Source organism: Zootoca vivipara, chromosome 1 (genome assembly GCF_963506605.1).
Source record: "Zootoca vivipara chromosome 1, rZooViv1.1, whole genome shotgun sequence".
Classification (NCBI taxonomy): Eukaryota; Metazoa; Chordata; class Lepidosauria; order Squamata; family Lacertidae; genus Zootoca; species Zootoca vivipara.
The window spans coordinates 47,725,838-47,738,324 of NC_083276.1; the positions used below are offsets into that span (position 1 = coordinate 47,725,838).

A 12,487-nucleotide genomic window follows, 5' to 3' on the forward strand; every position below is an offset into this window, starting at 1 on the left:
TCTTCTGGGATGACTGAGTTGTTTCTGCCTTCCACACCGCAAGGGCAGATAAAGGATACTGAAAAACCTTTCTAACAAAGAGAAACTTGAATGATTTAGAATTAAATACAGGCACCTGTTTCAATGGAGAAAGGAAAGGTGGCGTGTCCGACCCTGATCACTACCAGAACAATGTTCCATCAGCTTTACACCAGAGTGTAAAGCCTTCAGTTCCCAAAAAGGTTTCTCACCCCTGAACCACATCCCTAAAAGATAGGGCATGGGTGAGGGGTTGGGGAGTCCCAAGGGCAGATAGTTCAAGGAGTCCTCTATCCAGTCATGAAAACACATTGTGGCTTCCAAATCTTGCCATGTTTTCCAGCAAGTGATCTGGCCGAGTTAGAACAAATCCCTGTTCTCTTAAAGAAAGTAGCTGTGTTAGCCATGCAGCAACGCATTAGAAAGCTCATGCCACTACGCATTTGTTACGTCTTTGAAGATGCTGCAGGGCTTGCCCATGTTGCCCACAAGCAACGTTGACTGTGAAGTCAGTCCTGTAATACATGCCAACAAAATGTGGGTCTCCTCACCTTCTTCTTGGTCCTGATCCTCCATTTTTGAGCTATGAAAAGAGAAAAACGAAGATGCTTCATACCTATTCAAACATGCGTCGAAAAGTTAAATTCAGTAAAGCAAGTGTTCTCATAGCATCAAATCAAACTCCCACTGCTGGAACTAGAAACAGGAACAGCAGGAACTAGAAACAGAGACATTGAAACTCTTGGGGGGGGGCGGAGATCCACAAGAAACGCTAAAATGATTCACTAGTTAACATCAAAGGCTAGCATTCCAGATACAAAAAAATGGGGAAAGATTGTTTACACACATTTCTGCCTCAGGGGGCAAGTCCTCTGAGCACTCCTTGTTGTAATAATTGTAGCACTGGTCACAAACACGAGCCGGGTTTTCCCTACACTCTTCCACCGTCATTTTCTTGGTTGAACAAGAACTGCACACCAGCCTCCCGCAACGTCTGCAGTGATGTCGCCTATTAAACTGAGACACAAAGAGGAACCTTTAAGGGAGCAATAGCACTTCAGTGGTTACCATTTAACCCGTTCAAGACCCACAGCCATTTGGGCACAGTAGCAAATACGACTGACAGAAGTGCAGCAGGCTGCCCCAAGAGCCAATGGCAAACACACCCATTCAAGTGTTCCAGTGCCATGGTTTCCTCACCATAGTAAAACGTTCCGTTTTGCAGACCATACATGTGACTTCAGTCTCATCGGGAATCCATTGCTGTTTTGGTGGGGGCTTCTCTGGTGGCACAAACTCCTCTGGGGACACAGTTTGCTGTAGGCTTCTCTCTCTCACGCTGGAAGAATGTGTTGCATCTAAACAAGAAACGAAACAAAAAAATATGAAATATTGTATTTATTTATTTCATAAAATGTATATACCACTCGATTGTAAGTAAAAGCCTCAAATCAATCACTGCTACCCTTCAGTGACAAGGCAATGCAAAGTATGTGCTAGTAGAAGTTCTTGCATGGGCTTTTGGCGCGGCTCATCCACAGAATACCATCCAGAATGTTGTTGTTTTTAAAACTTCTACAGCAGAAAGCAGATTTAAGAGAAAAACACAACATCCAGCCATTAGACCTTCTCTCACCAGGAGAACTAACTGGAAACTGTTCTGTCGATTCTGATTTAGACAACGTATCAGACTCGGATCCCCGACACAAATTCTCCTGCATCTGAATCACAGAATCTAAAGACAAAAGAGAAAACCATTTTTATCTGAAGCAAAGAAGATTAGAATGATTCATCCAAAACTGGATCAGCACATGTGATTGAAGTGACTACAGTTTTTGTACAAGCAATTTACTAACCCACCAGCATGCACAAGAAGGTTCAGATTTTTGCATCTAAGCGGTAGGAGAACAAGATGGATATTTAGAAACATAGGGATACTAGGCCTTCTAATGTTCTTTTTCCTCAACTCTTTTGACTACGCCATCTTAAAAATGTACAAAAGTTGAGCCGGAAGAAGGAAGGGGCTTGGTTCACTGCACTATGCCCTTTGAATGCAGGCTCCACTGCCATAGTCAGCAAAACTTATTAGTAGTACTGCACTATGTGGCAATAAATCTAGTTAATTAGAAGGGAAACAGGAGAAGAAATGGAGCAGCGCAGGGGCTTTTAAGTCAAGTCACTAGAAAAAACCATGGGATCACAGAACCCACAGTGATAAGGTGGATTTGGCTTGAATCCAATCTGCCTTACCAGCTGAGAATCTGTGATGTTTGGTTAAAGAGCACATGTAACATCTTCACTGATCAGAGATTTCCAAAAGCAAGTCACCTGATCTTTTCTCTTTTAACGAGAAAGGGAAATCAAGGGCTTTCCCAGCATACTTGGAGAGCAAGGCATCAATGTCTTCTATCGTGAAGCCTATCTCTTGCCCAACCAAGAGCTGGTGCAGTGTCTGTACGGCCACAGCTACCCAATCCACCTTCATGTTCATCAAGAGCTGCTCCAACATGAGCAGCGGCTTGCAGGACAGGTGAGAGTAGTTAGCACGGTAAGGCTCAGGAAGAGTCAGTAAGACCTTGGATGTAGAAACAGAAGAGAAACAAAATTTATTTATTTCATAAAATTTATATAATGCCTGTTTTTTTTAAAAAATAAAAAACCCCAACCCTGAAACCTCTCTCATTACTTGAGAGAAGAACCCCAAAACCCAGCAATGCAGTTGCAAATTTCACATCTGCTTACCTTTGATCCTATATAAAGGGCCTGAATTTCATTATGGCGCATAATTGTTAAGTGTTTGTAGAAGTGTGTGGTGAGATAATCTGCAAGGAAATGAGAAGCTGCCAGACTGGGATGTTTATCAAGACACTGTTCACTTATGACCAGCTGAATGTCTGGGTCTTCTATCCTTTGCAAGAGCTACAAAGAAAGTGAACAATGGTGAGTTAATTCAGATCATAAAATAATTTCACACTGCCAGCTGAAGACACCTGTGACCTAAAATTATCTGTTTAACACAGTTCTACACTGCACTTTATGAGGTTAGGTTTTCACGGCAGCACCGAACAAATATATCAATCACAATACAGGAAATACAGATAATGAGGCAGAAAATACAACTAAAAACATTCCAAGCACATTGGGACCTAGCAAATTATGGCTGCTCATTTTATGATGAAGGCTGCTGAGCACGGCTACAAGGAGGAGGCTTCCTGCTTATACATCATATGACTCTACAACAAGTGTCATACATGGAAGGAAGATGGGCACATACATGGGCACATGCTTTTCATTTGCTCAGACACAGACACACAGCCATCCACCGGAGACATCCACTGAATACAGGAAATCATTTTCCTCCCTAATGTGCAAAGTGTCCCATTACTGACATCTTTGAGATTGGAAAATGATTTTGGAGGCAGATAAATCAGGGGGGGGGGGAACAAAGCAGTTACCTGCAAAGCCTTTTCTGTGTCTCCCATTTCCAACAAATGAAGGAGATGCTCTTGGTGAAGACTGATCAAATCATCTCTTGGAACAGGATACAAGTTCCCCCATTCTTCACATAATTCATGATCCTAGGATAAAGACAAACAGCTCTTTCTTGTACTGCCATCACTCTGACACTGGAAATCCTTAGATGAGAAGAGCTTTCTGCAAGACTGACCAATTTATTTGTAGAAAGTTGTTCCTCTGCTAGGCAAGGAAACAATGGATCTGAAAGGTGCCGTTCCTTTCTACAGCATGGCTAGGAAAGAAAACCCCAACTGTGGATTTCTCAGAAGTCACCAGTTAGCCATTGCGAGAAAATAGGATGTGGGACTAGATGGGACTCTGGGCTTGGGGGAGAATCTGGGGGAAAATATGTATTGTGCAGGATCAAGCTTCCAAGGGAGGAAACACACAAAAAAAATAGCCTACCTTTGCCTCCAAAATCACTCCTACAACGGTTTGGGGGTCATCAGTGCAGGCTCTTTTCAGGTCCTGCCAGTCCTGCCACAGTGTGACATCTTGTAGACTTAGAATCTGACAAAATAAAACAAATACAACTGAACAGCCCCTTCAGCAATCTCTCTCTCTTTTTAAAAAGGACTAAGGCAGACAACTGAACCAGGAATTATTCTAAATTACAAGTGGTCTGCTGCCAAAATACCAGAAAGAGCTATCATTGCCTTTATATAACCCAGCAGCCGAAAGACGCCAAAAAATCTTGGGAGAAATATTCTACCCCCAAATAAAATGATTTATTACCTTTTGATAAACCTGAAGCTCTCTCGTTTTGCTCTGCAACTCAGATCTGAGTTCTTCGGGCACCTCAGGGTCGCAGGCACAATAAGCCAAGATTTCTAGACAAGCCTCCAAGGGCCAGTTATCCAGACAGCGCAGGGCCAACCTGCTCCTCAGCAAGGCATCTCTCACTCGGAGCAGGTATTGCCAACCATCCTTACCTGGAAAGGAAGAATACGCCAGAGATTTGAAGCTCAGCTTTAGAGTACTGTATGCTTTAGCTGCACAGGATTAAGGTGACGCAAAGTAGGGTAGCAGCAACCACATTAGGAACATCAAAGGCCGCCTTATACTGAATCAGACCCTCTCTCCCAGCCTGATCTAGAGATGCTGGTCACTGGATCTGGGACCTTCTGAATGCAAAGCATGTGCTCTGCCCAATGAGCTACAGCCTGCCTCTTTCCCCTCTTTATAGAACCACAGTTGGTTCTATATGGCTATTGCTGCTTTTTCTATTTCTACTCTACCTCTACATGGCTCTACCTCTCTACCTCTACTCTACCTCTACATTGCTATTGCTGCTTTTTCTATTTCTACTCTACCTCCACCCTACTCTCAAGCAGGCCCACTTATCAGATGTTTCCAGCTCCAGGGCTACCAGAGCAATGGTTTCCAAACCTTTCCACGCATGGAGCACTTAAAAACTGCTGATGGTCTTGGTGGAGCACCTAATGATTTTTATGTATGTCACAGCAACTGTAGTGAATGGTGTTTTATGCTGTAATTACATTTATTACTTTTATTTCTATTATTGCATTTTATTGTATTGCAATCTGCATTCCATAGAATTCCTAATGCGATAAAATATTTTAAAAAATGAAAGAAGCTATACGAAAACAATAAAAATAATATGGATATTTAATGCATTTAATGCCACACTCAGAAGCCTGCACACCACTGAATGAAGCCTGTATACCATTGTTGGCCCATGGACTGCTACAGTTTGGGAACCCCTGAACTAGAGGAAACATCATGGGCTCAAGTCTCAGACTGAGTGGCAAAACCATGGTTTGTCACTGTATCCAAAGTGCCTCAACACATTTTCCATTTCCTTCCAAAACTAGACAACTGAATTGTCAGTTCCTGGTCTGCAGCCCAAAGTGCCATTTCTACAAGAAAAACAATCCCTTCTTTACCATCAGCAGCAGCACAGCTGAGTATGGCATCCTGCACTGTGATTAGCTCTTCCGTGTCCTGGCTGCAGAGATTCAAGATCTGGAGGGCTCTGGGCCAGTCCCCTGTGCTGAGAGCTTGTTCAAAGTTCTCCATCAACACCTCAGCAGCCGTAACAGAATGCAACCCCAGGAAGAGCAACGGCACGTAAGGCTTGCCACAAAGTGCACTAGCCAAGCCTTTCCCCTCATCTTGAGGGTCCTGAAGAGGCTCACACATGGCAAGAAGAAAGCTCTCCAGAATTGGAAACTCCTTTAACAGCGCTTCACATTCCTTGGCAACGTGCTCTATAGACAAGGGTACTTCCCGTTTGCCTCGAAAGTCCATCCACAACAGGCCCTGCTTAGGGGTCTTCTGGGCCTTCGACACACTAAGACAAGCCACGGCAGCTGTCAGTTTTGACTGAGATTTCAAGAAGGTGAGGGTGGAAGATGTGAGCATGTGCTGGTTCTGGTTCTGGTCAGGCAGAGTGGGAGAGGGATGCGCAGAAAGGTCCTCAGAGTCCATGGCGGGATTGTGGACTGGCACCTCCACGTCAGGCAGACAGTGATAGGCATGCAGGTGTGCCAGGCTACTGATGTTGGTCAAAAGGATCCTGGTCTGGCTGCTTTGCCTGGTACAGCACAGAGGCAATGCCTTACAGCAGCAGCTGATGATCACTTCTTGCACATTTAGGTTCAATTCTTCTTTGGCCAGCAGAGAAGACAGCCTGCACGATTGAGGAACAGAAAGTATGATAAATTAAGCAGTACCCTATGCGCTGCTTTAAAGAGAGTTGCATGCAACGTAAGCCCAGGTTTGCTATTGATCATACACAATACACAGCACCCATGTTTGAAGGAAGTCAGTACCTGTCAGGAGCAACCTGTCTCTCAAACAAAAGTTGGGACAGCAAATGGGGAGGACTCTGCTGAAGTAATAGGAAAGGGTTTGCCACTCTTAACTCTGTGGATTGATCTAGAATTAGAGAAAGGATATTGTAAACGTGTCACATCAACTTGATTCCATGCTATGCTCCTCAAATCTGCTCTCGGCATGCAGCAATGCGGCATGTTTTTGAAACAAGCTTCTTAGTGCTCCCGTTTCTGCTGCACAGGTGCAAAATAGGTCACTTTAGAAAAAGGCTGTCATAGGCAGAGAATCAGTGACACAGGCACAGGTAAGGTTACCCACAAATATAGATACAACTTGAGGTTGCTCATTAAGAAGCTAGTTCCCCCACCCACATTGATATTTCTTGAATTAAAACTTGGATTAGCTTGTTTCAATGGTGAGAGATCTCTCACCTAGCTCTGGAGTGAGGCTTCGGAGGAGAACGGCAGCCAGCCTGTTAATATAGTCAAAGAAGCTTTGCACGTAGAGCGTTTGCACAGGGCTCTCTTCAAGGGTCTGAGCATGTTGCTCCAAGGTTCTCAGCAAGAGTTTGAACTGATTAGAAATGGGGTGTGCCTCCAATTCCGCAGGTTTCAAAGAAGCCTGTTCTGCTAATGCGGCCAGCAGGTTCCCTCTGGAATCTATTAAAGCCAAAAAAGAAAGAAAAAGATTAGAGGTGAAATGCTTTCTCTCACAGTACACAGAATCACTCTTTACGTCTCCGTATCCCACATAACCCTTTCCATTCAAGTGAGAGCCAGTGTGGCATAAGGGTGTTGAACTAGGACCTGGGAGACTAGGGTTTAAATCCCCACTCAGCCATGAAGCTCACTGGGTGGCCTTGGGCCAGTCACTGCCTCTCAGCCTAACCTACATCACAGGGTTTTCTGATGATTAAATGAGAAGGGCTGAACTGTGAATGCCAGCCTGAGCTCCTTGGAGAAAAAAATATGGGATAGAAATGCAATGCACAAATAAGAAATATTAATAATAATAATAATAATAATAATAATAATAATAATAATAATAATTTATTATTTATACCCCGCCCATCTGGCTGGGTTTACCCAGCCACTCTGGGCGGCTTCCAACAGAAAAATAAAATATAATAATCGATTAAACATTAAAAGCCTCCCTAAACAGGGCTGCCTTCAGATGTCCTCTAAAAGTCTGGTAGTTATTTTTCTTTTTGACATCTGGTGGGAGGGCGTTCCACAGGGCGGGTGCCACTACCGAGAAGGCCCTCTGTCTGGTTTCCTGTAACTTGGCTTCTTGCAGCGAGGGAACCGCCAGAAGGCCCTCGGCACTGGATCTCAGTGCTCGAGCAGAGCAATGGAGGTGGAGACGCTCCTTCAGGTATACTGGACCGAGGCCGTTTAGGGCTTTAAAGGTCAGCATCAACACTTTGAATTGTGCTCGGAAACATACTGGGAGCCAATGCAGGTCTTTCAAGTTATGTGGTCTCGGTGGCTGCTCCCAGTCACCAGTCTAGCTGCCGCATTCTGGATTAATTGTAGTTTCTGGGTCACCTTCAAAGGTAGCCCCACATAGAGCACATTGCAGTAGTCCAAGCGAGAGATAACTAGAGCATGCACCACTCTGGCGAGACAGTCCGCAGGCAGGTAGGGTCTCAGCCTGCGCACTAGATGGAGCTGATAAAAAGCTGCCCTGGATATAGAATTAACCTGAGCCTCCATGGACAGCTGTGAGTCCAAAATGACTCCCAGGCTGCGCACCTGGTCCTTCAGGGGCACAGTTACCCCATTCAGGACCAGGGAGTCCCCCACACCTGCCTGCCTCCTGTCCCCCCAAACAAGACTTCTGTCTTGTCAACCTCAATCTGGTTGGAAATAAATAGCCTGTCTTGGTACAAACATTCCACCAGCAGGTAAAGTCTTGGGGAAATTTTACATCTAAGAATGTTAATGGGAATAATTAAGAAGCACTTTTATTCATTATTTTGTACCAGATTATGAGGTAGATATTTATGGTTTGATCAGGGTAAATTATTTAAAAAAACACCAATATTTAACATTTTCCTAGAAATATATACCCATGTTGAATAAGAATGATTTCAGAATTTTCCAAGTAATCTAAAATTGGGGGCTAAATTTAAAATTTAAATATGGAGAAACACAAAGTTCAAATCAAGAAAAAAAGTGTGAGTGATTGACTTTAAGATAGCCATTAAGATACACACAGACTCATGCACACACTTACCTGAAGACTCTTCTACATGTGCCAGTCTTTGAAGGATTTGGTCAAAGTCTTGTGATAAAACAATCTGGCTGGTAATACAGTTCTCGGTCAGGACAGGGTAACAAGTCTGCATGAGGTCAGCAATGCTGCAGTGGAAGTGACTGCTTATTTTCTCATCTGAGATTTCTGTTGGGAAACAAGAGACAAGAGTCAATTAATATCTATTCAAATATAGAATAGATATGTGAAGGACACATGAAGGGGCCTAAGTGGGATAATTGAGATTCACTGTTGTTGTTGTTTTAATTTTTTTATTAAATATTTTCTTGATTTACAGAAATATGTGCAATGTGTCTCGTAACATTTCTGCAAATCAGTTTCATTTGTTGAGACATTGGGAAGAAAAGGGGAAAAGAGGTAGATGGGGGAAGGGTGGGGTGACGATGTTTCTATTTTGTTTAATATATGTGGGTTGTTGTTTTTTTGTCAGCGTCGCTTGTGTAGGTTTTCTGCTGTTGAGGCTCAGTGTTGAGCTGAGTCAATGCATCATGCAGACAGATGTCTTGCATTGAGTAAGACCATTGCTCCATCCAGCCCAGTACCATCAAATGACTGGCAGCAGCTCTCCAAAGTATCAGCTCAAGATCACTAAAACACCCAACTTAGATTCTCTCTGGTTTCCAAGGGCTGATTCACATATTCAGTTTTGCTATCTGGAACACATCTTCCATGAACACCAGCTGTGGGGAACCTGGGGCTCTCTAGACCAGGCATAGGCAACCTTGGCTCTCCAGATGTTTTGGAACTACAACTCCCACGATCCCTAGCTAACAGGGCCAGTGGTCAAGGATTATGGGAGTTGTAGTTCCAAAACATCTGGAGAGCCAAGGTTGCCTATGCCTGCTCTAGACATTGCTGAACTACAACTCCCATCAGCCCCAGCGAGCATGGCCAACAGTCAGAGATGATGGGAGCAGTAGTTCAGCAACATCTGGAGAGTCAAAGGTTCCCTACACTTGATGTGCACCAATATTTGAGTGTACAGTCAACAAGTCCTTTAACAAAGGCATCATGTTCACATCCCTCAACTAACAGCCAGAGACCCAAATGATTTGGCCTTGGGCTTCTAGCTGCTGATTCCTATTTTATCCTATACGAGGTGTATGGAATATTGACACTTGAAGCAACTTCAAGCAATAAACAACAACAAAAAGACATTTTGTGTCCACTCTCTCCTGTACAGCCTTGAATAAAAACCATAGCTGAGAGCTTGTCATTTAGAGGAAAGCAAGCAAGCCTTTCTTGGGATTCTGTTGAAATCAGCAGATATCGTATGCTACCCTCAGAAATCACTGCAACATAGGATTCCTAAGTGAACCCGCAGCGACAATACAAGGCGTATCTAGCGTGGCTAAGAGTCTGTGATAATATACCTAAAGCAATACTTTAATGCAGACACAAGCCCAGGCAAAATCCTCATAGCCAGCTTAACAGAATGTAGGTCTGCATCCATCCCTATCTTCTTGCCCAGGTTAATTAAATACATTTATATCCACCTTTCCTAATAGTTTGCGGTGGCGAACAACAAGCACATACAATCGTAAGAAGAAATCACGCAAGCAAGCAAAAATATAAAAGCCGCATAAAATACCTATTTTTAAAAAATGTTTAAAACCAGCAGCAGGAAAGAGGAGAGGGTTTCACAAAAAATGCTTCTCTCCCTTTTCTATCCCTTTTTCACTGATGGAAGCCTTACTGTCAGCTGAGCAACACCACAGGATGCAACCCAAAGTCTTCACCCTTCAGTCCAACAGAGAGGAAGTCAGATGAGCTGACCTCAGGAGGGAGATCCATAGCCCAGGGGTGACTCTCAAGAATCGGTCCTCGAGGTGTAAGTGACTGAATGATGTGGAGAAACAAATTTACCTGATTTAGGTTGCCCTTGTGATGTGTTGATAATTTTACTTATTTGTTGAAGAACTGCTGGAAAACCCCTCATGCCAAGAAAGCCCTGGAGAACAGAATCAAGTCTTCGGCCTGGTGCAGAAGGCAAAGAAAGAAAACACAGGAGAGAGAGAGAGAAAACAACTAATTATGCTGACAGGATTACATGCAAGGTCTATGGTGGCCATAGCTGTTGTAGTTACTTTTAGTGCTAAACATTTTGTTTTTTCAAGGTGAACGCACCTAAACAGAGGAGAGAAACTTACCTTTAGTTTCAAGGCTATTATGCAACTTCCTATCTGCCGTCTCCAAGAGCTGCTTGCATGTTTTCCATAAGTGGCACTGAGTAGACGCCAAGTCAAAGAGAGCCATAGCGGAGGGGCAGAGACCCTCCACAACATTTCTCAGAGGGTCTGTATGCTCCAGCTGGAGACTGTTGGCCCAGAAGCTCTCTTGGAGCATAGGGACAAGGCCTTCTGAAGGGGCAAGGAGCTTGTTGGTGACATCCGAAATAGAGTAGAACACCATACCTTGGGAAACCAAGACAGAAAGCTTCATTAATGATTTGCGGCCACAGTTAACAGGCAACATGGGTTTTCAGTCCTGAAGATATCAGACCCCTCCCTAGGTTCCACTCTCATTTTTGTCCCAAACTGGGAGTGGACAGCTCCCTTTCATGCTTAGATGACAGAGCAGAGAACTGAGGCTGCTTATTCCCTCACTGTATCCAATACCAACATGGATTCCCTATTGCATGTTTTCATTTGTCCCTCATCGTTCTTATGTAAGCATGCCGCCACTTCCTGTGTGTGTGTGTGTGTGTGTGTGTGTGTGTGTGTGTGTGTGTGTGTGTGTCCACACACTCTCTCTATTACTACAATTAACAAAACGGAACAATTTTTTTATTTATACTGCGAAACTTTTCATTTCCGAACTGCTGTGTGATGCTTTTATGGCACTCTATTTTACTGTGATCAGGAAAAAGTGAGGGACAGAAGACAATTGACAAAATGAGCTGCAACTAAGGGTGCCTGACGCAAACCTAAGGAAAGTAATTTCTTGCTGAGCTACTCCTTGCAGCATTAGTTTCAGAGAGCATCTGTGGCAATCTTCTTGTTTAGATACCCTTCAGGGGAGGGGGGGAGGGAAGAGACACTGAATATCCAGGAGGGCCTGCACAGCTTTCATCCCACCAAGCCAAATCCAGACTGCCAGCTTTGGACTGCAGCCCATCAGGGGCTTGCTTGCGCCCACTCTGTGTTTGCAGTCCCAGCAGGCAGAAAAAGGTCGATAGGGGTTGGGGTTTATTTATGCCTATGCTGTATATAGCCTATATTTTGTTTGGTGGGACACAAAGCAGATTATATAGTAAGCTGCCGTTTAATTCCCTTGAAAGTCATACCTGTGCCATGTGTGTGTGTGTGTGTGTGTGTGTGTGTGTGTCTGTCTGTCTCCCCCACCCAGTTTCCAACTTTTAAAGCCAACAGCCAAGTCTGCACCTGCTGCTGCAGCACTTCCAATGGCCTGCAATGTTGAACGGCCACTTCCAGACTGTTTGAGGTTTCCAGACCCCTCAGATGACTGGTGCTCAATCTTGTGTTCCACTTTTGCCAGCTCCTTGATCACTTCTTGGTAACGCTCCAAGAATATCAGCTCACCATAGGAAGACGACGCCTCCAAACTAAACATAATCGCCACCTGCCATTGTGGAATTGAGAGAAACCATGTACGTACATATTAGGCAGGAGAAGTATTTTTTAATCAATGTTCCAGATATTCTCTTTTTTGGGGGGGAGGGGGAATGATGAATTCTCCTCTACTGGCAAGCTCTTCTTTCCTTTTTCTGAAGTTCCTATCGAAACACAGCATAGATCCAGAGATTTTTTTCTAGAAAGATCAGTGAGGCAAATAAAGCTACTGCTACCAGGTTTTCTACCCCTGACAGGCTGTGGGTGACCAACACATTTCCAATATTTGTGTGTCTCCTGCTTCT

General features: G+C 44.0%; 1 protein-coding gene across 2 annotated transcripts in view; it reads right to left on the reverse strand.

The window, feature by feature from the left end:
- ZFYVE26 (zinc finger FYVE-type containing 26) overlaps positions 1-12,487 on the reverse strand; it is a 44,628-nt gene that overhangs the window by 16,164 nt on the left and 15,977 nt on the right. For both annotated transcript variants that reach the window (XM_035113825.2, XM_035113815.2), the window contains exons 15-30: positions 11,994-12,192; positions 10,761-11,024; positions 10,477-10,587; positions 8,572-8,736; positions 6,765-6,992; positions 6,330-6,435; positions 5,442-6,187; positions 4,270-4,466; positions 3,940-4,044; positions 3,474-3,596; positions 2,761-2,937; positions 2,347-2,593; positions 1,655-1,753; positions 1,219-1,376; positions 866-1,035; positions 570-601 (exon numbers count right to left, since the gene is read on the reverse strand). In XM_035113825.2, the coding sequence (XP_034969716.2) occupies positions 570-601; positions 866-1,035; positions 1,219-1,376; positions 1,655-1,753; positions 2,347-2,593; positions 2,761-2,937; positions 3,474-3,596; positions 3,940-4,044; positions 4,270-4,466; positions 5,442-6,187; positions 6,330-6,435; positions 6,765-6,992; positions 8,572-8,736; positions 10,477-10,587; positions 10,761-11,024; positions 11,994-12,192 (3,127 nt within the window). The remainder of the gene's footprint in view (positions 1-569; positions 602-865; positions 1,036-1,218; positions 1,377-1,654; positions 1,754-2,346; positions 2,594-2,760; positions 2,938-3,473; positions 3,597-3,939; positions 4,045-4,269; positions 4,467-5,441; positions 6,188-6,329; positions 6,436-6,764; positions 6,993-8,571; positions 8,737-10,476; positions 10,588-10,760; positions 11,025-11,993; positions 12,193-12,487) is intronic.